Source organism: Rhinolophus sinicus, linkage group LG03 (assembly GCF_036562045.2).
Source record: "Rhinolophus sinicus isolate RSC01 linkage group LG03, ASM3656204v1, whole genome shotgun sequence".
In the NCBI taxonomy this organism is placed as follows: domain Eukaryota; kingdom Metazoa; phylum Chordata; class Mammalia; order Chiroptera; family Rhinolophidae; genus Rhinolophus; species Rhinolophus sinicus.
Genome location: NC_133753.1, coordinates 56,360,655 through 56,388,275, shown reverse-complemented (window position 1 = coordinate 56,388,275; position 27,621 = coordinate 56,360,655). Strand labels below are relative to the sequence as shown.

At 33.3% G+C, this 27,621-nt stretch overlaps 1 protein-coding gene across 1 annotated transcript in view; it reads right to left on the bottom strand.

Moving 5' to 3' along the window:
- Positions 1–27,621, bottom strand: part of DMXL2 (Dmx like 2) — a 110,148-nt gene that overhangs the window by 24,699 nt on the left and 57,828 nt on the right. Inside the window, exons 11-20 of the mRNA XM_074329184.1 lie at positions 24,513–24,638; positions 21,473–21,700; positions 18,189–19,865; positions 15,101–15,211; positions 11,354–11,523; positions 8,370–8,467; positions 7,758–7,923; positions 6,134–6,398; positions 763–1,841; positions 166–357 (exon numbers count right to left, since the gene is read on the bottom strand). Coding sequence (XP_074185285.1) covers positions 166–357; positions 763–1,841; positions 6,134–6,398; positions 7,758–7,923; positions 8,370–8,467; positions 11,354–11,523; positions 15,101–15,211; positions 18,189–19,865; positions 21,473–21,700; positions 24,513–24,638 — 4,112 coding nt within the window. The remainder of the gene's footprint in view (positions 1–165; positions 358–762; positions 1,842–6,133; positions 6,399–7,757; positions 7,924–8,369; positions 8,468–11,353; positions 11,524–15,100; positions 15,212–18,188; positions 19,866–21,472; positions 21,701–24,512; positions 24,639–27,621) is intronic.

Sequence of the window (27,621 nt, the reverse complement as noted above, 5' to 3'; positions counted from 1 at the left end):
AACTTACTTTTAAATTACATTCATTGGACAAATAGTCTTGAACTGATCAGGAGTAGGTAGCATATAAGAGCACTTTAAAATATCTCCTCTAAGTTCATGTTGGAAGACAAGTATATTTACCTTTTCAGTGTGTGCAATATCAAATGATCATAAAATTTACATTACCTTCACATCTCCAATACTGGGATGAGGTGGTGTTTTCATCTGAGCAATAGTATAAAGTATATCATGGATGTGATTATTTAAGTATAATACAGGATTAGCTATGACTGTTTTTGTTGATGCAATACTTGCTGAAAGCAGAGGTAGGGTGGTAGGTAATGGTAGTGGAGACTGGAGCTGCTTCACTGTAGTTTCCTGTGGGCAATAGATTATTTTTTGCAAAGCACTTAAAATGAAGGAGGAAAAACAATTAATAGTTATTTGATAAAAATACTGATGAATATTTAAATATAAGCAGTATATTCATGTACTTATTTCCCCAGTCTACAAAAAATTATTGAGCACCCAGTATGTATCAGGTACTACACTAGATGCAGAAGATAAAGATGAGTATGAGCCGTGCTCTCAGGCTTTTAAAAGCCTACTCCTAACTCTGAAAACTTCAGTCTAAAAGTACCCATGTTGATTATAAATATCTACCTCCTATAAATTGAGGAGCTAAACAATTTAGATTAACTAGTAAAAGGAGCTTTATAGCTGTAACTGGAAGAGCTATTGAAATTATTAAAACTAACCAAGATTGAAAAGTGAAGCTCATACCTGCTGTGATTCTTGTAGCAAAAATTTGAGTTCCATCCTTACTGAGGCCAGACCACCACCCTGAGCCCCATGAAGGCTACAGTAACTAAGAAAAACTCTTAGGAGATCTTGGTTTTTCTGCAACCACAACTTTCGTCTTTCTGCATGCTCTCGTTTAGCCTGCAATCTTCGTCTTTCTATTTGATGGCGCTCATAGGAATCAATATCTGGTCTGTCCACCATTTCTTCCTGATTCAGAAGATCACTCTCTGCTTTAGAGTATGTCCTACTGGCATATTCTTTAATAACTGTTTCATGATTACATATCTCATGCAAGGCAGCGATTTCTTTTTCAAGCCAGTTATAGAGTTGAAATCTGAGTTTTCCTCCATCCACTTCATAACCTGTAGCCAATGTTCTTAGTTCAGTCATAAGGATCTTTAAACAAGCTCTGAATTTTAGTTGTTCAGCAATCACATCAACTTCAGTATCACCTTCAAGACAATCCTCTTCCTGAGGAGTTAATAACATATTAGGGTCTGAGGCTTTTTGATCTTGTTTATCTTTTCCCCTGACATCTGTACTTTTCATTACTAAGCCGACTGTATCTTCTTCCTCTTCTTCTAAGGCACTGTCATGGTCTTCACCCCAATCAAGATTAAGAGGTTCCTCATTCACTTTTACTACTGGCTGACTCCAATCAAACTGTGATGAAGTTACATTTGACCAATCAATGCCAGAACTTCGTTTGCTATCACTCACAGTTTTTGATTCCGAAGGTATATCACCCATCTTTTTAGAAATGAAGTCAGGCTGGTCTTTTTTTGCAGGTAAGGCAGATATTTTGGTAACTTTTGGAATTTTAGAGAGTACCTCCAAGGCTAAAACAGGGCATCCAACTTTAAAATGAGCATTTGCAGTGGTAAAAAATAATTTTCTTTCTATGAGGTTAATTTTATCAACAAAGTTTTTCTCAGTTTTGAGACCTACAGTTGCCAAAGTTCCTTCAGGGGAGGCAAGGTTTCTTCGAATAAGCAAAGGATGAGTTCGAAGGTAGTTGTAGAAACTAAACACCACTGGATTACAAGATTTGATGATAACTGTAGAAATCAAACAGATACAATCACAAGATACTATGTTAATTTGTATTTATATTACAAATGAATAAAGTATGTCAGCATTTCCTCAACATAAAGGATACTTAAATTTTAAATCTAAGCAGAAAGAACCCTACAATATGTATTTCAATTTGAAATTTCAGTGTGAACTCATGAATTCTCAGAAAAAAAATTCTCTAGCTGCATTCATTGAAACAGCCTAGAAATGACAACCAACAGCAATGAGAATCCCCGTGTGCATTCTGTGGTCTCTAAATATTATCCCATACTGAAGGATCCAGGATTCTTTGAAGGAATGGCCATTTCCAGGTCTAAGGCAGGAAATGTACAAAATGAGCCTGAAACATCTTGCCAAACCAGAAAGCAAAGAAACTATCAAGGAGTAATGTCAAAAGGATTCAAGAACTTGAAGAAGCTGCCTTTGGTTAAAGATGGGATAATCTGTGGTAATTCTATTCTTAATTTTTTGAGGAACCTCCACCCTGCCTTCCATAGCAGCTGCACCAGACTGCATTCCCACCAACAGTGTATGAGGGTTCCTTTTTCTCCACAGCCTCTTCAACACTTGTTACTATTTGTCTTGTTGAGGATAGCCATTCTAACTGGTGTGAGGTGATATCTCATTGTAGTTTTTATTTGTATTTCTCTGATGATTAGTGAAGTTGAGCATCTTTTCATGTCTATTGGCCATCTGTATGTTCTCCTTAGAGAAATGTCTATTCAGGTCCTCTGCCCATTTTTCAATTGGATTGTTTGTTTTTTTGTTGTTGAGTTGTATGAGTTCCTTATATAATTTGGATATTAGCCCCTTATCAGAGGCGTTGTTTGCAAATATCTTCTCCCATTCAGTTGGTTGCCTCTTTATTTTGTCGATGGCCAAGACATGGAAACAACCAAAGTGTCCTTAGATAGATGACTGGATAAAGAAGATGTGGTATATATACGTGTACACAATGGAATACTATTCTGCCATAAGAAAAGATGAAATAGTGTCATTTGTGACAACATCAATGGATCTTGAGATTATTATACGCTGAGCGAAAAAGTCAGAAAAAGTCGAGAACCATTTGATTTCACTGATATGTGGGCTATAAAATTGAAAGGAACAAAGGAACAAGACAAACAAATAAAGAAACAAAAACTCATAGACACAGACAATAGTTTAGTGGCTACCAGAGGGTAAGGGGGGGGTGGGTAGATGAGGGTAAACAGGGTCAAATGTATGATGATTGAAGAACTGACTCTGGGTGGTGAACACACAATGTGATATACAGATGATGTATTACAGAATTGTACATTTGAAACCTATGTAACTTTACTAACCATTGTCACCCCAACAAACTTTGATTTAAAAAAAAAGATGGGTTAATCTAAGCATCCATAATAACAAACTGCAATGGATTGAAACACAAATCTATCTAAATCCGTGAATTCAAGATAACCTTTAAAAAAATAAAATCTAATTACTCAGCTTTGTAGGATGCTAAGGAATCAAGTTATTATTTTGAAAACTGATTAATAGAAAGAATCAAACATTTATTTTCCCTTTCCTGTACATACTACTGGACTTCAGTGTAATCAAACAATTGCTAAGGAATACTACTCAAGAGAAGTATTCCAGCTCATAAAAGGGTAAAATGATATAATTAGAACATCACCATTTTACAACCACTAATAAAATAAAGAATCACTGATGGCTGTTAATACCACAAAAATGCAAAACAAGTCGGCATTATGAGGCCCCTGATGAATACTACATATGAAATATTCCTGCCCAAAAATCTGATAAAAGACTCTAGAATCTTAATTACTAATTTACAGGAAAAGAACATGTTAAATTACACAAAGGTACACAATCAGCAAAAGACAAAAAACTACAGGATTAATAATCTAACTTCCTAAATAAATTGCAAGGGGGAAAAAAAAGAGGAAGGAAGAACTATGGATTAAAGTAGACATAACAATTCACAACATATAGGCCTCATTTGGACCTTAATTCAAACAAATCAATTGTATAAGATTTTATGAAATAACCAGGGAAACTTGAACACTGTGTATTTGTTGATTATTAATAGAATTTCATTAAAATGGTATGTGTTATGTTTTTTTGAGAGTCCTTATTTTTTAGAAATGCATGTAGAAATATTTACAAATGAAATGATATGGTAAAATACACTTTAAAATAAATCTATGTTGAGAATGGGAAGGAATGTAAAGTATAGAGTATGTATGACACAATGAGTTGATAACTATTGAAGCTGGGTGATGGATTCACAAACTTTCATTATATTATTTACTCTTTTATATGTATTTGAAATTTACCACAATAAGCTTTAAAAAATTAACCTGGAAAACAATAAGAAATAAGTTACACCTTCCTTCTATAAAAATTACCTGGGTAACTCAGATATTTATTAGGTTGCCGCAAAAGTAATTGCAGTTTAAAAGGTTAAAAATAATTGCAAAAACCACAATTACTTTTGCACCAACCTAATATTTTTTCTAAAGGTTTTCTTTTTATTTCCTTTCCTTTAAATATTATTAAAATATTGTATTTATCATTTGTAAAAAAGAAAGTAAAAATGGTGCCCTCATCTCTTTATCTCATAAGCTCTTTCAGAACTTAAAAATAGTAAGTAATAAAACTATAAGGCTAGAAAACTATAACTACACACAGTACAAGATGAAAAGTAAAAGCTTAAATCTCTCAACTCCTATTCCCAAAAGGTAATCAGTGACCAGTATTTAGTTTCTTGTGATTTGTTCCAGGAAACAATATGGGGAGAGGGAGACCAAATACTGTGTAAGCTCACATTCGTGTGTGTATGCATGACACAGAGGGTGTCCAAAAAATGTATACACATTTTATGAAAGGAAAAAACTATTAAAATTACGCTGATGGTAACCACTTTGAGCACCTCTTGTAAGTGCAGAAGTCAAACATAACTTGTATTTATCTTTTGTTATGGGTATATAGAGAATTACAATTTTGATAGTTTTTTCCTTTCTTAAAACATGTATACATTTTTGGGGCACCCTCTGTATATATGTAAAATGCAACAAGAATCAAACTGTTCTGCATCTGTTTTCATTTAATAATATAGCACATATTAACACATCAATTTATTACCTCATTTTTAATGACACTGTTTGTATATTATGGGTATAATTTATTCTATTTACTTAGAATGCTCCATTTTTTAATTATTACCAACAATGATGGTAAATACCCTCTAGATACTAAAAAATCTAAATTATTTGGGATAACTAAGAGTAAAAGAACTTTAGCACATAAGAATAAAGTTTTTCTAGGCCCATGCACTAAGCCAATATGTGAAACAGCCAAAATTTATTCTTAAAATAAATGGGGGGCAGCCAGTTTGCTCAGTGGTTAGAGCGAGGTGCTCATAACACCATGTCGCTGGTTCAAGTCACACATGGACCAGTGAGCTGTACCCTCCACAACTAGATTGAAAACAACTTGACTTGGAGCTGAGCTGCGCCCTCCACAACTAGAATGAAAAATGACTTGACATCCTGGAAAAAAACACTGTTCCCCAATATTTCCCAATTGAAAAAAAAATGGCTATGTAATTAAAAGGAAAGAGCTGTATTATGTGGCAAACATTCTGTATGCTTCAGTTTAATAGATACGAAATTCGAATAGCATGGTAGGAAATTCTATCTTACGATATACCGTACTTTGCCATGTATAATGCACTCCTGTGTATAATGCATACCCACATTTTTGGCCCAAACTTTCAGGGGAAAAAATCTTTAGTTTTAATTTTTTAATTCAAATTTTTATTTGTTTATATTTAGGTACTTGTTTTTTGTATTATAAATGAATTTTAGCATTTATTTATTATTACACTTTTAACTCATAAGCATAAGTAAAAGAATTAAAAACATTTATATAGATACCGAATTAGTACTACCCATATATAATGTGCATTACTTTTCCCTTACAAATGTGGGGAAAAAAGTGCACATTATACATGGCAAAATACAGTATCTCAATATATCTGTAGGAGTAAAAATGTGTGTGAAATCTTCTTACACTACTCAAACTGATAACAAAATGTTAGACTCAATTACAAATAGTAAGTGACTAATCTTTTAGCCACACAAGAAATTTTGATAATAATTTCTCAAAGGTGAAAAGTAAATCTGGTAATAATTGGTTTTTGTTTCTGTTTTTGATCTACGTGAATATTAGCTCAGAAACTGTCTTCTTTTATAAAAAAAAAAGAGAAACTTAGAAAATGTCCTACCTTGATGATCATCATCCTCCTTTGGTGTTTGTTCTAATAACGTGTCCAAGGCTTGGACGTAATCTTTCATTACCCAATAGGCAAGACTACGCAGAAAAGGATCAGGGTGTAACTTTTTGCAATCAAATCCTGAGTTATCCTTTTGATAACCCAAAATCTTCTGATTTAGGATGGATATATAAGTGGATGAAGTCTCAAATTCAGATTCATATAAACGGGCAATAACCATGGCTAGCTGAATATCTTCCATTTTTTCAAGACATACCTGTAAAGTTTAATATTAAAAAATACTTAATAATAATTATTTAGAGATATAAAATATCCCACCAATATCTTGAAATTATCTACCATTTATATTCTCACTGGGGAAGGAGAGGCAGGGTCCAGAGGTTGAAGTGTAAATGATTGCCTGATAGATTAAGGAACAACAAGAAAAGCAAGAAACCAGAACTTAGTAGCTTTCCAACCTAGGAAAATCATTTATAAAATAAAAATAAAAGTATATCAACATCATCTCAGATTCAGGTCAATTTAAATTAGTAACATTTATTTTTAAATGAAATGCCACTTACGACATTTGAATTTAGATACGTCAGTTCCTCTTAATTTCCAAATGTATTTCCATATAAACATAATTATTACTGTTTTAAAGGACTTTCTCTTTATATAGCAAATAACACATGAGATAAAACCACATATTCTAATTATTACTCTCTATGAATTTATATTCTAATATAACTACTCATCTTGAGAATTTGAGATCATTCAGGCAACAAAAGCACTTTTCGGTCAATCAACATAACATGTCTTTTCTTTGCCTGAGTATCTTCTAGGCAGGCTAAACTTCCCATTTCAAAATTGTAAACATTTGTTAGTTTAAAAAAATCATACACCTGAGATAATTTTGAAAATATGACTAATTCAAATGTAAAGTACTTTCATTTTGTTGGATATTTCCTATTTCTTCTATCGTGTATTATTTCCATTGCTATTTTTCCTTCACTATTTCCATTGCTATTTTTCCTTCACTCATTTGGATTGCTCATAATGATAGTACCCTACGAGGAAGATATCATAAATAAATAGAAACATTTATAATTACTCTCTTAACCAGTTGCCAGGATTATATTTCAAAAAATGCAAAGTTTTGTCTCTTCACATTCATTTGCCAATACCTAGGACAACTACATTACAAAACAGTACAAAATGCAATTTTAGTTCTATATTTATGAATTACATTTAGAAGAAAAAGAACTTCAAGTATCTGCCTTTCTACACTAGATAAGGAGGTTGTGATCTACATATGCTTTAAATAGTTCAGAATCACAAGATGGCCAGTAAGAAGATATTCATAAACCATTTTTGCCATTTTTCATACATTTATACTTGAAATGCATATACTTATCTTGAAATGAAATATTTGTACATAAAATGTTTCATCTATGTTTCTCACTTAAATTTATTTATAATTTCATTTATCACAGTGCCACTATTTAAGTTCAGTAACTTCTGTAGTTATTCTCCATCCTTTCAAACATATGACAAAAAATTACAATCTGCTCTACAATCTTTCCAGGTTTTCAATCTCTTGCAAGTATTGCATAGTACATTTTCTTATTTATACCTCTATGGCATCTTTCAATGAACCAGCTAACAAGAAAAAAGCAGCAGATTGTTCAAAGCGTTGTTTTCCAAGTAAAGAGAAAGCATTTTTCAAAGCAGCTTTACGCCACCTATCTTCATTAAAGTTGTGGCTGAAAAATGTTGTCATTTTTTCATCATGCTGTGACCTGGGAACCAGAGCACAAACATCAGTGGTTAAACCAAATTTTAAGTATTTTGAATCCTGTACAGAGTATGTGAAAATGAAAAATAAAAACCTTAAATATCCATCTAAAAAAAGAACAATAACCCATAATAGGCGTTTATTATCAAGCTTCTCTTCACTTCTTCTAATAAAGAAAGCTCAAATTACCCTATGTATACATAAATATGAAGCAAGAGCGTTTTTTACTTTCCAAAGTGCTTTTATCAACTTTTTTTTTAAACAACATACCACTTTTTAGGTAAATTGAAACAATATTATGCTTGTTTTTCCAGATAACTGAATCAAGGCACAAAGAAGTAAGCTGATTTGATCAAGCTCATATATCTAAATACTTTCAAAAGTATTAGGCTTCTATTCACAGCACAACCTTCATTGAATTAAATCACGTTGAGTATTAAGGCAACTTACCTAAACAGACCCCATACTACTGCTTTCTTCTTCATTGAAAGGTAGAATAACGCAGCATCCAAGGCATCATTGTTCCTTTGAAAAGAAGCTTTGGCAACCTAATTGGTGAATGAAATATTATATTAACTTAACCATTTGATAAAAAATTACAACCATCTGATAAAAAATTTATAGCAATTAATGCTTCTTTCTGCTACCTCCATGGCTGATAGAAACCATGGAGAGGGGAAAAGGTGGCTCTATTCCACAATCTCCAGTATCTTATGATACATGATCTTAAAGATCACCATTTGTATGTTAGCAATAATAAAAATAAGTACCTTTCACTTATCTTATTGAATCACCACAATCCATGAGGTACTAGTATCCTCATTTTACATGAGGTGACTGAGACACAGAGAGGTTAAGTAAATGCCTACAGTCACACAGTAACAGGAGAAAAGGAAGTAGAACCCTTGTAGTAATAAAACTGTCTAACATAGGAAACAATAAAGAAGGCAGACTATTTAATAGATGTGATCTTTTTCTTGAAAATTAAATATATTTCTTAATGTTTTATAAAAGTTAGAATACTAACTTCTATGATATATGTGATGTCACAATTGAAAGCTCTCAACTGATACTGATACAGACATCTGTGAATAAATATCAATTACACATACACATACAATCACATTTATAAAGTTACAGACAAAAGTAAATGCTCCAGGATTTTTAAAACAATATGTTTTTTTTAAAAACATACTGTTCTGATATTTTGCAAATTTTGACAATTCTGAAGGATTGACGCAGTCTTTCTGGCATGTAATTAAAATACAGAAGGTTGAAGCTCCATTATTTTGAAGACCTTACAAATTTCAGTTCTTAGAAATTTAATGAGAAAAGGTCTTCTTTTTTTTTTTTTTTTTTGTTAAGGAGGGCACACCGCTCATGGTGGCTCATGTGGGGATCAAACCAGCAATCTTGGTGTTATTAGCACCATGCTCTAACCAACTGAGCAAACCGGCCACTCCGAGAAAAAGTCTTAATGAGCACATAATTCTCCTTGTATTATAATGATAACCTCCTTTCAGCCATAAAACCAAAGCTGCTGAATTTATACAATCAACTCAGAGTAACTTTAAAAATTATTAAGCCAGTAACAATGTATATAATTATATTGTTTTGAACACAATACCAAATAGATGATATATCTCATTTCTCAAAGAGACTGAGATAACCTCTGCAAAACATGGATGTTTTACTAGCTCACATTGACTGATGGTGAAGCAAGAAGCTACCAAGGCATGGGAGAGAGGGGAAAGATACCTAAAATCATATCACAAAATGCTTTACTCTCAATATTTTTATTTCTCTTCCCATTTTTTAGTATTTTTCTCTGCCTTCAATCACATAACTTAGTATTCCAATGTTTAATAATTTTAGAGGAATTTTTATTCATTTTAAATTATGGATTTATAATACAGAGAATGCCAAAAAAAAGTATATACATTTTAAGAAAGGAAAACTGTATTAAAATTGTAATACTCAATATATACTCATAACAAAAGATGAATACAAGTCATGTATATACATTTTTTTGGCACCCCCGGTATATAAAGGCAAAAAATTTACCTTTTAATTTTAAGAAACATTAGGTGTGGAAATAAATCGTTATGTATATACCAGCAATATTCAATTATAATGACACAACCCACTGTTGACAAGAAATTAAAGAGATCTTTGTAGGTAACATCTGAAACATTTCAGGCAAATACATCCTTTTTTCCACTGCTGTACACCAAAAACTAGATTTCTTAGTTGGTGTGAGAGAAGTTCCTTCTGACATTTGTGCCTATTTTGAGAAGAGAAATGCTGATATCTTATTAGCTGCCTTACATGGAGCAGGAAAAATACACTTTTATCCTCATATGTCAAATTATGATCTGAGAACCATGCACAGCAGAATCACAGGACACTAAGCTAAGATGCCACAGCTCTGCCACCCCCAACCTACCAAATGAAAATCTCTGGGAGCAGGACTGAGGGATATGTATTTTAAATAAGTTTGCCAGGTGATTCTTCTGACACTAAAATTTGAGAACTAGAGGAATTAATTCCTCTGGGAGAAATACATTTGTACTTCACAAATGTAGTATCATTAATTGTACTTCAGGAATTTTAATGGACTCCTAAAAGTAAAGAGTGAATGAGAATTCTGCTTTCCTAAACCTCACAGAGTAGAAAAGGCACAGACTAAATCTAACATTTATAAGTGATAGGAGTTTGGACTGGTTAACTAGCCTCTCTGAGTCTTAGTTCCATCAGGTAGAAAACAGAGATGTGGCCGATGAGAAGATGAAATAATTTATCAAAAGCAACTAGCACCAAACCTGGCACACAGTAGATACTCAACAACAGTTAGTTTCTGCAACACTGAAAAAACTTTCAGCTTCCATTAACAATTTTTTTTCTAAAGGAAATCTATCAGAAAACTGATTCTAAAAACGTGTGTTAAAAAAATTTATTGCATGATTCATTTGCTGCCAAAGATGTCCTTCAAGTACACACAAATCAAAACTTTTTATTAAATGGTATTTTAAGTGTGCACAGGAAGTTTGCTGTTTATTAACTTAGAGAATACTTTATTTAAAAAGAATGATTGTCCTATGTAATGTATACAATTAATAAGAACTTAAGTTTACTTTCTAAATTTACATTTTTTCATTTTTCTTAAACTAGAACACACCTCGACTGAGAACAGAAAATATTGCTATTTCATAAAAATTATAAACTCAGTGTATATGGCAAAAGACAAATGATATACTGCACAGATGTTTTACAAAGGTCAAGTTTTGGAATCTACAAAACATTTTATTTAAGAAATTCTCAGAATCTCAAGATAAACAAATTCCCCACTACAGGTTTTATGGAAGATAATACATTTTATCCTTTAAAAAAAACAAACTTTTTTTTAACTTCAAAATCCAATGAAGTAAAGTTACCTTTTCAATGCATCTTCGAAGAGTGTTAATATTCCTGACCCACCAACCTATTCCCATAGCTCTTAACTCAGACCATTGAGGGTCTCCTCTCTGAATAGCAGGAATCATATTAATTAGTTCTTCCTCAGCCTCAGAATGAAAAGCCCAGGCAAAATGGCAAGTAGACACACCTAAATCAGAAATACAAATAATAACCTTCAGAACTATATCAAAAAAGAACAAAAACAATTTTTCACATACTCACGTATTCAATCATTCTGGAAAGAATTTTCAAGCAAAAAAAAAGGAAGTTTTTCATCATTCAGGATTTTATACTATAACGCTTCTAAATACAAGATTAGTGACAGGATACACAAAACCAAAATCTTTTTCCCAAACATATTTGCTTTTTCCCCCCACTGCAAAAATAGACACTAAAACTTACTCATTAGAAAGAAAAGTGTTTGAATATGGAGGCATTCATAGGTACACACAACAAACGTATCAACAGCGAAAGCTTTGGTCAAGTCAAAGTATCTTGCCCCATGTGCCTGGGTATCCTTTCACAGTTCCACTTGCTTGGGGACCATATCCTTTAGTATTGAATAATGCAAAGTACCCCATTCATCTCTCTGGCCAAGGAGCTAAGTATCACTTCAAAGCAAGCTCTAAACTTCATGAGTTCCAGGGAATAACAGATAGGAGGCACATTCCTCTGCCTTTAGTGCCTTGGTTGAAAGTAGTTTAAAACTACCTAATATTGATGAGATAAGGCACTGCCTAATATTGATGAGATAAAGCAAACTCCTTTTGCGCTGGTAGAAGACTGACAGGGACCTAGGCTGTATTTAGATGCAACAAAATGGATTTAGTGACACCATCAGACTTTGAAGTACAAGTGAGTTTATCAATAATTTAACTACTGATAGATAACACTTCGCTTGGAGCAGATGAAGAAACATGAGGGGAGTAGACCACACTGAGTGGTGACCGATAGTGAAAATGATGGGAAGAACCCTGAAAAGCTTAGGAAAGAAGCCAAATTAGTCAAAGCAGCCATCTCTGTGAACCCATTTTGTAAAGAAGTGTCTGAGGTCAATGATAGTCACATTACAATACAGGCCTCTCAGTGCTATAGGCCATCAATATTACTACATATAATGTTTTTCATTAACAACTACTATACAAATTTTACATGTAGTTCAAAGCTTTTCTAACAATTACTGCTTTAAAATAATTCCCTTAGACTCTATAAAAGAAAAAAACCTGTTGATGATCATTTTAAATAATAATGTTAATTTAAATTTCCCATTACTAACATTTTTTTTAATTAAAATTTATTGGGGGGACAATGGTTAGTAAAATTACGTAGGTTTCAAGTGTACAATTCTGTAATACATCATCTATATATCACATTGTGTGTTCACCACCCGTAGTCAATTCTCCTTCTATCACCATGTATTTGACCCCCTTTACCCTCATCTACCACACCCCTTCCCCCTTACCATCTGGTCACCACTAAACTATTGTCTGTGTCTATGAGTTTTTGTTTCTTTATTTGTTTGTCTTGTTCCTTTCAGTTTTATATCCCACATATCAGTGAAATCATATGATTCTCGACTTTTTCTGTCTGACTTATTTCGCTTAGCATATAATAATCTCAAGATCTATCTATATTGTCACAAATGGCACTATTTCATCTTTTCTTATGGCAGAGTAATTGCTAACATTTATATATAATCATATTTGAAATCATATCACAAAAATCAATGCAGTAAGTCTTTACTGCCCTTATAAATTTCGGGGTAAAATGGACAAAACTAACTAACATCATTTGTAGTTTTTCAGAACCTATAAGGCGGATTTTCTCACTATTTAAATCTTTGTCTGATTTAAGTGATACTACATGAAATAACTGACACTTTGCTTTAGAAATTGCTATTATACAGTAATGCAAAATGCATACTTTAGATGATATAAAATTTATAATATAAGAAAGTAATATGCAATATATTACATTCTATACCCTTAAATAAAATAATTAAATTTTTGGTATAATTAAAAGGAAACAAAAACATACACAGGCATGTCAAGAGAATTAAGCTCAGAAAACAAGATTAAGAGCAATGAATGTACTTGGTGAAAAAAGGTATCGGAAAGAAGAAGATCAAGTACAGCATAGGGAATATAGTCAATGGTATTGTAATAACTGCGTGCAATGTCAGCAGGGTAGTAGACTTGGGGGTGTTATCACTTTGTGAGGGGTGTAAATGTCTAATCATTATGTTGTTTTGTACACCTGAAACTAATAAGAAAGAAAGAAAAAGAACAGGCTCTTATTTTTATTTGCATACCAACAGCAGACTATTCTTTGCAGTTTATCTGTTCTTCTTAGCTTTTCTATCTATACACTGGCCACTTAACTTTTTCTCTGAAAACTGTTCACAGGACCATCCCAGGGCAACAACAGTCACTTCTCATCTCCAACGATTTAAGTGTATTAAAGGGAGAATGGAGTTTGACCACGCTTTAGAAATTTAAGCTGTTTTAAATCCCCCTAGGCAAGGTACACAATTGTCATTAAGTAATTCAGTACCATTTGACTACCATTTAAAACTAAAATTTACAAAAACATTAAGACACCATTTTTTAAACCTATCCAAATGGCACAGATTGTTTAAAATGATGTCAAGTGTTGGCAATGGGTTGAGTGTTGGCATCAGCAAACATTGCTTCTGGAAATGTAAATTAGCACAGTCTTTCAAACTGTGGCAAGACTTATCAAGAGTTAAGAATTGTCAAGCCCTTTGACTCAGTAATTCCACCACTAATTGCACCACTAGAAAACATGAGGACATAATCAGATAGATACATATTTACATGCAATATTATAAGGACATTCACTACAGTGATAATTCAAATAGAAAAATACCCAGCAAAATTTGTTTCAAAAATAAATTGGATAGATGAAATACAGTTTAGACACATGACAGACTATCAGATTACAGAAAATCATATTTTCCAAGAACATTTATTGAGAGTAAAGAGTGCTATGGGTAAGAATAACAAACCATAAAGTCTGCTATTCTATTATAAGCCCTGCAATACTAACACATATTTGAATAGGGCTATGTCCAGGATGCTGGTATCAAAAGGAACATAGTCTAATGAAAACTGCACTGGACTGGGATTCTACTTCCAACTCCATTAATACATAGCCCTATATCTTGGGCAAATCACCTTAAACTCTACATTTTCAATTTTGTAATCTACAAACAAGAGGATGGTAATAAATCCTTGTCTCAAAGCAGTGTGTGCGGCAGTATGCTGCAAGTATGCAGATCTACTGGATTCCTGTATGGCAGATATTCCTGAAACATCAGCTTTACTTGTGAGTAAATGACTTAGATTACATTAAAATAAACAAATTATAACATGTAGGGCAAAATTTATATAATTTTTAATGAAAAGACATTAGACATCAAAGAAATTCAGGGCCGCATTGGATTACAACATCAGGCAAATCAGGTTTACTGCTAAGCTACTACAACTTTATTGAGTAAAGTCTGAGAAACTGAGGTATATGAGGAAAAGTCAAAGAATAGAGCTAAAAGATACACAGAAAAATGATAAGTGGGTACTACGTAACAGGAAGATCTTAAATCTAGTGAAAGGTATGCTACGATTTACCTAATGCTTATACACAAATATGAATACACCAACCACTTCTATACTGAATAAAAGTTGTACAAACAAGGAGTTAAATACCTTGATGAAGTAGCTGTACTCGGTATAAAGGAGGTAGTGATGTCAAAAGGCATGTGTGCAAGCGCATAGCTAATAAGTATCTCAAACCACACTCATCTAATGTGTCTCTTCCTGTAATGTAAATAGAAAATATGTTTAAGGAAAAAGGAATGCAACAAGTCACATAGCGATCAAAAGTTAGAAAATAATAAATTTAGTAATGATAATTTACACAAATACGTAAGACATTTTTTTAGTGTATTGCTTCGTGAACACTTTAATATCTTTACTAAAAATACCTTTACAAAAAAACATAAATACTAAAATTCAAATAAAAAACAATTGGAGAAATATAATTACCTATTGATACAGGTAACAACAATATTTATAGCTACTCATAATAAATGAGAAGGAAAGAGATCTTGAAGGCCAATAAAAATATGTTAACTATAGTAAGTTAGACACAATTTTTAAAAATATTCCCTATGTGAATTTAGATGAGATTTAAGGACAAGAATTATATAACTAAAGCGAAATCATTTATTACATAATTAAATAGGTAATATTTTGTAGGCTGGTTAGCTCAACTGAAACATAATACTATCAGAGATTTGAAATTTGATTCCCCAGGCCAGTGCTACAAAAAGTTAAGGTTGAACCATAATGATTCCACAAATTTACTTTTAGTCAAAAGTTGAACAAAGGTATGAAAGTGTGGTAAGTTTAATCAAAACAGCCGCTACTGTATAAAAGCAATCCAAATGTATTAATAGTACCCAATCCAGTGACTGCCATTTAGGAAATACTCAGAGAATGTTGAATAACATTTTTTAGAAGAAAATAAAATGTGTTAAATTGTCAAAGTTCAAGTTCCAGCTCTTTTTCCATTAGCTATATTCATTCATCCATCCATTTATTTATCCAACAAATTAAGTATCTACTACATGCAAAGCACCATTTAGGTACTGGGGTTTGGCAGTGAATAAGGCAAAGTGTCCACTTTCATGGGGCTTACATTTCAGGAGACAGAGACAAACAATAAACAAACAATGTGTCTAGTAGAAATTAATGCTATGGAGAGAAATAAAGCAGGATTGAGAAAAAGGGAATGCTGGAGTTAGAGGGTTGTATTTTATATAGTGTGGCCGGGGAAGAACTTTCCAATAAGATGACATTTCTGCAGAAATCTGAAGAGGTAAGAGAATGAAATATGCATAAATCTGGAAGAAGAGCATTCTATGCAGAGAAAATATGTGCAAAGACCTTGAAACAGGGATGTGCTTGGTGGTTTGTGGGACCGCACGGAGGCCCATATAGTAGAGCGGAAATGAGCACAAATCCCAGAGGGCCTTATATGTAGACCACTGTAAGGATTTGGCTTTTATTCTAAAGCGAGGTACGCATCCACTCACCAGGGGATGAGCAGAGGAGAGAATTAATGCGATTTTGTTGTAAAATAATTACTGGTTCCTATATGAAGAACAGACTGAGGTAACAAGAATGAAGCAGTTTAGGAGACTTCGTCAAAAATTAGTCAGAAGATGACAGTGACTTGGACCAGAGTGGTAACAAGAGAGGTGATGAGAAATGACTGGATTCTAGATATAGTAGAACTGAGAGCATTTGCCAGTGGACTGGATATAGGGTAAGAGAAAGTAGAGTCAAGAACGCCTCTAAGTTATCTCACCTGAACAAATGGAAAAATTCATTTACTTAGAATCCATGTACTGAGATGTGTAATTTATTTAATCTCTGAACTTCAGATTCCCACCTGTGAAACAGAGACATTCATTCCTGCCTTATCTACCTCATGAAAGTCCATCATTACCGGATGAGCCATTTTTATAATGCCTAGCTAATGACATAGCTTTGTATCAGAAAGTTCAAACTATTTTTCATGGATTGTGGCATGCCTACTTTCTTAATGTCCCAGAGTAAAAACTCTAATATATATTATGTTTGCTCCAAAGGTTTAAGGCTATTCTGGGGAGAATCTTGCTCTGTTGCACACAAACTCAGAATGATTAGGATTTTTTAAATTAGCATAGTTAGAAAATAGGTCACAGACAAAACCCTCTAATATCTCTAGTTATTTTAATCTACAGAGTAAAATTTTGGGGACATATTATAAGGGTATAAACCTCTATGAAGAGATATATTCTAGGTGGCTTTGAGGAAGTCTTTTTTCCTCAAATTTGGAAATCCTGTGACATAGTTAAGAATACAGGCTTGAAGGCAATGATTTATCCACATACGAACTCCAGTTCTGCCACTTACTACCTGTGTGATCTTATTAAGTCTCTTAATCTCCCTAAGGATCAGCATCTTCATCTATAAAATTAAATACAATGATAGCTACCCACTAGAAGATTATTGTGATTGTTAATTATGATAAAGTACACGAAGTGCCTGGCACATAACAATTCACTCCTCCACAATATTTATTGAATGAATGAGCAATCATTTTCAGTTTCCTTTGCTAAAGACATCATTTAAAATCAGCACCATTACCTTCAACTATCTGCATAAAAGAAAATGGAATCTAGTTTTAATAGGCAGCTAAACATTTTCTGGTTACAGAATGAATTAAGCAAGACACACATTATATTAAAATATGTGAAAACCTCCTTATCACGAGACTTTATGGAGAAAATAGGGTAATTATAAAAATTATTTATACCTAGAAATGAAATGGTAAGATGAACAAGCTGAACCCATGAGGTGCCTATAAGCCTTGTGGCTCAGAAGTAAAATTAACAAATGGGCCATTAGTATCACTAAAAGTAAATAAACAAATAAAACAAAGAAATCAATCTGTTTGGAAAAAATGAAAGACTATATACCCGAAACCATACCAAAGTATCAGTGTAAAAACTTATGTAGCAATGTGCAGATACCACAAATCCACAAAGTTATATGCATAAGTCACAGCCAATGCCAATTGTCTTTTGTTCACAACTAATCATATTGTGTAATAATAATTATCTATTAGACAGGTCTTTTCCCTGCATGGTTCAAAGAAAGACTGCAATTTAATATGAGCCATTACTTAGATAAACAAACAATTCTATTAATGATAACATTATAAACTTTTAGTGTGAATATTTACCTGAGTAACTCTTATCTCTATTTTCGTCAAGTTCAGTACTGGTGGTAGCCACTGTATCAGCCAAAGCTACAAGGAACATCTGTTCCAAACGGGTAAGGCCTGGCAGACTTGAGTGCATAAGATGACTTGAAAGGACCCTAGCATGTTCTTGGCCAAAGTAAGCTGGTCCATACTGGGAAAGATTTATTACTCTTGATTTGTTTTCTCTCTTTTCTGGCTCTAAATTGATATCATCTGTTGTTATATCCTGTACTTGGAACAGCTCTGAATACTGATCCTCTGGTTGACTTGTGGTATGATCTTCATAGCTCTGTGGTATTTTTGTACTTTCTTCTGAAATTCTGTAGGTTGTATCTTGATCTGCAGCAAGCAATGCATACAATGGGAGTGGAGGAATAGAATCTATCTCAGTATAATCTCGAGTACCGTCTTTTCCTATGGTGACTGTATCTTTTGCTGTACTGCCACTTACACTAATGGTTCGAGAAAGATGTCGCTTAGTTCCTTCTCCAGCATCAGCATCTCTAACTACTGCAACTTCACCTGCAATACATTTTACTAAATGAGAGAGAATAGCTTTAGCCCTGCGAACTTTCCCTAAATCCATCAATTCTAACAGCTGAGTTGGATGATACTGTGGCAGAGTAGGGGAAAGTACATGTGCGGCCTCAAATAAGCCACCATCTTGAACTACAGTTGGTGAACAAAAAACATCATCAGCAACAGCTGTTCCTTCAACAATACTTTTTCTTGACAACATATTAGATTTAAAGACAGAATGATCTTGTGCTGCAGTCTCTTCTGCATCAGGACTATCAGCTTCAGTGTCTCCAAATTTGACATCATGCTTCCACTGTGCATATACATGCATTTCACAATCCATTCCTACCACCAATATCCCATCTCTTACCCACGAGAGAGAAACAGGTAGTGAAGGTGTACCATCAACAGAAGACAATAAGTCTATAGATCTAAGAAGAACCCATCTTGACCTCACTCCTTGTTTGATACTACCACCTAATGGTAAAGTAATGACAGCTACTCCATCCTTACTGTTGGTTTGTTCAGTCACAATTCCTGAAAGACGCCCATACATGAAGATATTAGCACCAACCCCCACTGTGAGAATGTGGGAGCCATCTTCTTTTGATACCCAGTCCAAATGTACTAAATGCTTGATATTCGGAATAAGATATCTATCCTTGCTCAAAAGGGCATCTGATTTGCTATACACAAACAGATTACTGTCAACACTGACTCTTGAATCAAGTACACTCCCAACCTTGACCAAGTCATCAAGATGAATTGTTTGTTCTAAAACCCATTCTGACCCTCCCGTAGATTCACATTCAAATATGCAAACATGCATGGAGAATTCTTTGGAAACAAAACCATTGTGTTGGACAGGTTGTTTGTAAGCCACTGCAAGGCGACCTGTGTATGAACAGCTAACAGCAACTGGTCTTCCCACAATGCTCACTGTACTGCTATTATCTTCTCCTTCATCATTCATCAAGGGCCATCTCCTCCAGTGATAGGTTTCCTTCTCATTACTTTTACATTGTAGGTTGGTTTCCATACTACATTTCCAGAAGCGTACTTTATTGTCAGAACAAGTTGTAACCACTAAATAAGGTGCAAGGCACACTGGATAAATTGAAGAGGAACTCAGATGGCCTTAAAAAAAAAAAGAAAACAGATAGTCATAATAATAGAACCACAAAATAAAATGCTAATAATCAAATTCTAGAATGTGATAAATCCAAAGCAACTCTGAGTTTCAGAATAACTGCAGATCCCCCTTAACTAATGTCCTACACTAAATGCCCAGTGACCAAGGTATCTATAGAAGTCTTGAACAGCCCACTGGTGAAATCAAACTATGCGATAACAATCATTTAATTTGTTTTTAGGTAATTAAGTTTAAATGAGGCAAATATTTCATTAAAATAAAACTCAAGTCAATCCTTAATCAATAAATCTGTAATTTTTATATGCTTTCACAACATGTCTCACTGGACTTTCATCCTATATCTTTTATCACTTTCATCATCGATGCCAAAGTAATCTTTATAATTTTCCCTTCAAATGTCCCTAACCTGCCCTCAAATAATATAGACCCTAGACTTGCCCCTATCATCAAAATGTTTTCAGACAGCTAAGCAGACCGTTAAGATCTCACCATTTTTACCAAGTTTAACTCACGCTTTCTTATGACACTGAACCAAAACCCTCACTACTTATTCCTGGCTGCCAAAAACTAACACTGCCCATCTACCATCAACTATAAGATGAGGGGTAATAGTGATTAAGATTGGAGTCAGAAGACCTGGATTCAAGTTCCAGTCCACTGATGCCTTCATAACAGTGGGAAAGCCGCTTCCACATCTGAGCCTGTTCTCCCATCTAAATAGGGATTGTGTTACTAGTTCTCTTGGAGTGGTAGTGTCAAATAGCACATCTGAAAGTATTTTATAAAGCTGCCGAAAATATAATTTATTATCAAGGCCAACAAAATCATTTGAGTATATCCCAAAATTACCAAATATTTTGAAAGACTGAAAAACCAGCCTAGATCTGCATCTGCCACTAAAGCCCAGAGTAAACTCTTAATGTGATCTTTCCAACTCTGAATTCCGTCCTGTCTTAGGGATGAATACGAGAATCCTCCTACTCAAAATCATTCACCAGGAATTGGAATAGTCTTAAACCGCCAATTTTGGTTCCCCAAAAACACTATTCTAGGAACTCCTTGATTCCAATTCCACAAGGGGCAGACCGTTTTACACTGGCTTCCAGTCCTGCCCTCCACACTCTCTTATCCACCTTGTTAGTCAGCGTCATTCCACAGCAGCCAAATTAGAGTCTTGTAGCCTACATTTTTTTCACCAAAGTATCTGCCAACTCTTGTTCAAACATACTTAATAAGAGATACAATTAGCATAATGTGGATGAAAAGCCTTAAAAAATAAGCTTCAGTGATTTGAAAATGAACGTATTTGTTCTTTGTAATTTTACTATCATAGCATTCCTATTTATAAGAAATCATAGTGCAGGCAAGAAACCTCACATTAAAATATTTACAGTTTTCTGTCAAGCTGATTACATTTATCACAGGAAATTGTTTCTTATAAAGACATATTTCTAAACAGATGTATCATTACTAGAAAATAAATCTTTATTTCAATGTCAACATAGTACATACTTCAGAAGAGTTCATCCATTTTATCCACTAAAGATTGTTCTGAGCTGCATAAAACTGCCTGGTCTTAAAGTTACCTTACCTGCTGAAGGTGTTGCTCTTATTACTTCAACTCCTTCTGGAAGATCAAGAGGTTGGCTATATACCAGTCTAGAACTCAGAATAAGTTTACTAGCAGTCTGAAGATTGGCAATTGATGCAGAATGTGGCATAGGGCTCACAATGGGAGAGGTTTCTGGAGAAGAGTCTACATTCTTCTGTCCGGGGACTGAAAGTAGACTCTCTGATGAAATACCTTCTGAAGCTTTAGCTTTGAAAATAAATTACAAAATTATGAAATATATTACTATCATCACTATATACATGAAGCAAAATAAACTTTATCATTTAAAAACATAATTTCTTAAAAGTACTTTAGAAACAAGGTTACTTTTCAGACTTTGCTTAGTTACCTTGTTAATTTTTTTTTTATTTTACTTTTTACTCTTACTCTTTCTTAGCCATTTGCAATACAGGGACACTGTCTGGGAAAATCACAACATGTAAGAGCTAGAAAAAAACACCTTAAGTTATCTAGTCCAATGTTCTCAACCTTTCAAATACATCAAAAGCTTGAGGAACTTGTTAAGATAAAGATCCCGGGGCCTAACCAGAGAGACACTGATTCAGTTGTTTTGGGGTCAATTCCAGAAATCCGCATTAATAAGCACCTTAGGTGTTGCTGAAACAGATGAGTCATGAATCAAACTGAGAAATAACAAGGTTCTGCCTCACTTAACAGATGAAAAAATTTAAACTCGGAGAACTTAATGATTTTCCTAAGGTCATATAATTAGTTGTGGCAAAGAAGACACTAAAATAACAGCCTCTTAACAATTAAGTATTGAAACAAGATAATGATTTCAAGAATACAAAAAATAAAAGTTCCAAACAAATTTAAGATAACATTAGTTGACTGCCTTTGTATTGGTCTTAATCTTCCTCCAAAGAGTTTCCAGCTTTCATACTAGAATGGAGTGTAACTCTCTAAGCAGATTTAGTTACCTGTGCTTCTGCTACACGTGAGGGCTACTTTATATTACATTTATTTATTTGTGTGTCTGTCTTCCCCCATTAGACTATGGGCAAGGATGATGTCTTATCACTTTGTACATCTCAAGAAGCACCAGAATACCAATAGATAATAATCAACCCCCTTTTGCTTCTGGTGGATATTAAATGTGTCAATCTAATGGCCAACCACTCAATAAGAAATATAAAAACATCTTCATTTTATGATTACAAACTTGAGACAGTAGTGAGAAGAGATAAGTACTACTCCTGGATCTATCATTAGCTACATATGTTTCCTTAACAAGACACCTCACTATCTCTGGCTATTTTCTCATCTGAAAATAAGGATGAACTGTATCATTTCTCTTCCTGTAAACTAGGCAATTTTCTTATATCTCATGCTAAGAAAGAAAATAAGAGCAGGAAAAAAGCAAAGCCTTCAGAGCCAGAGACCTGATTTTGAAACTTGGTTCTGTGACAAGCTAGATGGGGCACTTGGTCAAGTTACTTAATATTCCACTAGTAAGTGAGGATAACATCTGTCTCACATATATAAAGCACTTATCTCAGTGCCTGGCACCTACCTAGTAGTTACTCAACATGCTCTATCCCAATCTACATTTAAGCCTCTCATTTCATCCTCAGCCAGGATTTTCAACACACTGATAAACTCAAGTATTAGCTATGAATGGCAATATACATCCACTATGATAAACTTGCTAGGAATGTTAGAAAGAAAAGATAAGTGCTTTCTTTCACAGTTAAAGAGAGCATATTATTTGTTTGACTCTACTGTACTCTTACTGTTTGTGATCATATAGTGCTGTCACAAAATGGCAAGCAAGCAGCTCTACACTAGCTCTGGCTTTAGGGGAACAGCGGTGGGACCCGTCCCTCATAGGTAGTGGGGTCAGAAGGTATCACATCCTTTCCTACCACAAGGATCTGTTACTATCTCTATTACTCTTTGAAACCATTGCTGGCTCTGTGCCCAACTCTAGAGAATACTATATTCTCTGGTGGGTTAAGAATTCTCTTCCTGATGAGCTGGTTTTAGAACCCTCTACTCTTACATTTCCGTGAAACAACATGTAATGCCAAGAATTAATTGCAAAGGTTTAGAAAGAATTTTTGGATTCCTTCTGCCTCAAGAAGATCAGGTTCAGCTAAGCACAGGTAAAAGAGTTCTATCAAATCATTTGGCTTTTCTAATGCCAGTTCATGACTCAGTTAAAACTGCTATTTACATAGTTATCTAACAATTTGAATTAGAAAGAGAAAAAATATATACATATTAGTTCCCTGTATTAAAATTTTGAATATATATAAAATCAGTTAAATTATATAATTATGAGAAAGAATAAAATCTTTTAGTAACTCAAATATTTTGAGTTAAGTAATTTAAAGGTGGTTCAGTTTGATATAGCTATCTGTACAGTTCTTCATTTTAAGAATTGTATCTTAGAAAGTAAGTTTATTTTAAAAAGAAAGATCCATGATGAATTTCTTTGCTTCATACTGTAGATTTTCTACTTCATTAAGAAATTAATATGAATGTGTATAGCGAAAGCATGGCTGAAATGATTTTTTTAATCAATGTTGCATTTCCTAATATGCCACCAAAACAGTTCTGCTTATGAGCTTCACATGCTCAATGACATTTTCTAAACAGCAAATCTGCTTCTCTTAGTGATACTAAAGCTAACATACACTGTATCAGAAGGCGTTATGTATTAATCAACAGGAAAGTACAATATTAATTCTATAGCAAAACTAATTTATAGAGACATAGTACCTAGAACAGTCATAAAAACATTTTAAGAAGTATTAATGAAAAAATAAATCAATCAAGCTTTTTTTATATGTTTAATGTGCCCATATGTTTTTAGATTTGTTTCATTAATGATTTATGACCTTGCTATTAAAAATATAGCATATACATACTTCAATTCACCAATTCAATTTATAGTTCACTAGATCTTCATTTTAAAAAACTAAGCAACTTAAAGCATATTCCATAAAATGAATTTATTTCACATTATATCTACATAAAAATTATAATTACTTACCTAAACATGGTTGTACAGATTTAAGATGAAGGTGCCACATATGGAGAATAGAGTAATTATTGCTGTCCTTTTCAATTACTACTAGAAAGAACTTTTCTGAAAATGGTGGTGGGCGATATCCTATTGCTCAAAGGAAAAGGATATTTAAGTTAATATGTTTCTATAAGGTTAAAAGAAAAGACACTTTTAAAAAACATCTCTTGATATGCATAGAAGTTGGGAGGGAGAAGGCAGAACAGACATTTAGGAGTTTTATATAATTTTTGTGCCAAAAGTTAGGTAGCTATCAAAAACTAATGTGGCCACGTCTAAAGTACACAAAAGCCAATATGAAGGGACATCAATTGGTCAAAGATGGGACAATTTGAGCATCAGAGGATAAAAATGAATACAATTTATTAAAACACACTAACTATATTAAAAAAACACGAGTTCATAAAAATAAAAGAGAGGGCATATAAGACAAAAAGGAAAGGAGACACAAGAAGAAATGGAAGGAGAAGAGAAAGACAGGGAAGAGACAGAGAGCAAGAGAGGGAGGGAGAGTACATGAGCGAAGCCAGGCTCAATGGTTGCCCCTCAAAGTAACCGGAGCACTAACTCCTTATTTGAAAAATAAGCAATTAAAAGGAAAAAATTTTTTAAAAATTTATCCTACTTTTCCCATATAAAAACAGCATTTAAAGTCGTGGGGAGAGGGGCACTGGTAGTGGTGCAGAAGATACATTTTAGAAATTTTATGCATTTTTTATGAAAAGACGTGACTTGGGGACATAATTTTCCATGTTCTTCATATATGTAAATTGTACTCTTCGTATATGAAAATGAGATCTACACAGGAAAACAAAAATTTTCCTTAAAAATGAAAATTCATAATGATAACTCATTATCAATGAGCAGTGCTAGGGCTCAAACTGTGATTTCTAAATCCCATTCCCCATCAAAAGGAAGAGTTTGGTGGGATGACTCCATTCTTGCAAAGGAAGTCTACAAGATGAGCCTGGGATATCTAGTAGAGCATGAAAGAAAGTAAACTATCAAGACTAAGGAGGTTGTTTCGAAAGGACTCAGAAGACCAACTTGAAAGGATCCTCACTAGCCTACTATAGGACAATGTGAGTATTAAAAAGAATGACTGTAAACGAATTGAAACATGTTAAGAACATAAACATCCATAAGTAGTATGAGTACTTTTCTGTATGTATATTATTCTTCAATAAAGAGTTTTTATTACTGGGTTCATAATGATACCCAAAAGGAAAAGAAAGGCAAACAACAACAACAAATTCATCATAACCACTGGGGTAACTTGGGCACAAACTTCTCCCTCTGACATAGTCAAAGGGAAAGAACTAAGCACTTACCCTACCTTTCCTAAAAATAACTCTATTTCAAAGTAGCCAAATAGTTCCAGTTGATAAGGAAAAGCTTTTCTTTACAAACGCTTTCCAGCTAACATAAAAGAGAACTGATAAAATTAGAAAGTCATAATTTTGTAATTCTTAATGAAATAATTGAAAGCAACACTATCAATGGAAGATTGCTGGCAAATTTTACATTGGAGCCACTACCTGAATATTCTGACTCTTAGTTAGCATCACTAAAAATGAGACATCCTAACATGTTCTTTCTGGTGTGATACAGATGAAATCCATAGCATCACCTAGAAAGCTGAACCTGTATCTAATCAAGTCTACATAGCTAAATTGCACTTTACAAGACAAAGTTAAATGCCATCATAAGTAACTAGTCAAAGAAATTCCTATAAAATAACTTCTAAAACAACTCAGGGGCATAGTGACAGCATAAAGAGGGATCACTTTAGATTCAAAGACTCTTAATAAATAATGAAACACAATATGTGGACTTTAAATATGGATCCAAACAAATAAAAAACCCCAACATTTTTTAAACAATTGAATGAAATCAATATGGACTAGTTATTACACAATTCTGAGGAATTTCGTTGTTTTATTAATATTATAATAGCATACATGTAAGAAAGCCATTTTTAGAAACGTATATGGAAGTATGCAGGAGTGAAACAACATGACGGCTGGATTTTCTTTAAAACATTTCAGGAAAAAAGGAAAAGAAAATAGAGTAAAGTAAATGAGACAAAAATCTTAAAATTTCAATCTAAGTTATAGGCGTAGGAGGGTTAATGTAACTATGTACTCCACTTTTCTCTATAAGTGGTATTTTTAAAAATTAAGAGTAATTAATTTCATACACATTTATACATTATTTAATACATATCAAGTCCTTTAAAAAAAAAGCTATAAAATTAGAATATCAGAAAAAACTGTACACAAAAAACTAAAGGAAAATCAAGAAAGGCGTTGGAAAAATCTTTTGGCCTGATTTTGCAGTGACATAAAGAAATATCAAAAGATGGAAATAAAAAAATATTTTTAAATGCAAGTTTTTCCATTAAAATATTATAAATAAACATACCAACTTGATATAGGCATTGTTTTCTAGTAGGTTGGCATGTATTTACTGTTACAAGTAGCATGATAAATGATAGCTAACTTTGTTGGAAAGCATATAAAAGAGGTTAACCCAGATAAAGGTGAAATACTAAGGAAAAGCAAATTTTAAGTCTATAAGGTAGTATTGTTATAATAGTGAAATAAAACTGAACATGACAACTGAATAACTTATAAAAAAGAAAAGTTCTGATATATGAAGAAAGATCCATAAAGGGGGAAAAAAATTTACTAGTCTGAGGGGTGAAAAAATGTTTGAGCTAAGCCTCATAGAAGACAGGCAGTCATTCTCATTTGCCACTAAAGAAAAGAAAATTATCTGTACAAATTAATTAAAAATACTTTCCTTAAATGACTATACATAATTCTGTGATAAAAGCTATACTAAGAAAATCAAGTATGTCCATCTAGATACTTACACTCTATAACCAAATGAGATAAAGTATCTGGAAACCCTTTTAAACTAAAAAGTGTTCATCACAGAAAATGAATTATTAAAATACAATGTGTCCTTCCTACTTTCAAATAGAAAGTATTCTATTCAATATGTTCTATGTTCAAATAGAACATGGTAACTTTATAATTACAAATTTATACCTTCTAAAGGGAACATTTTA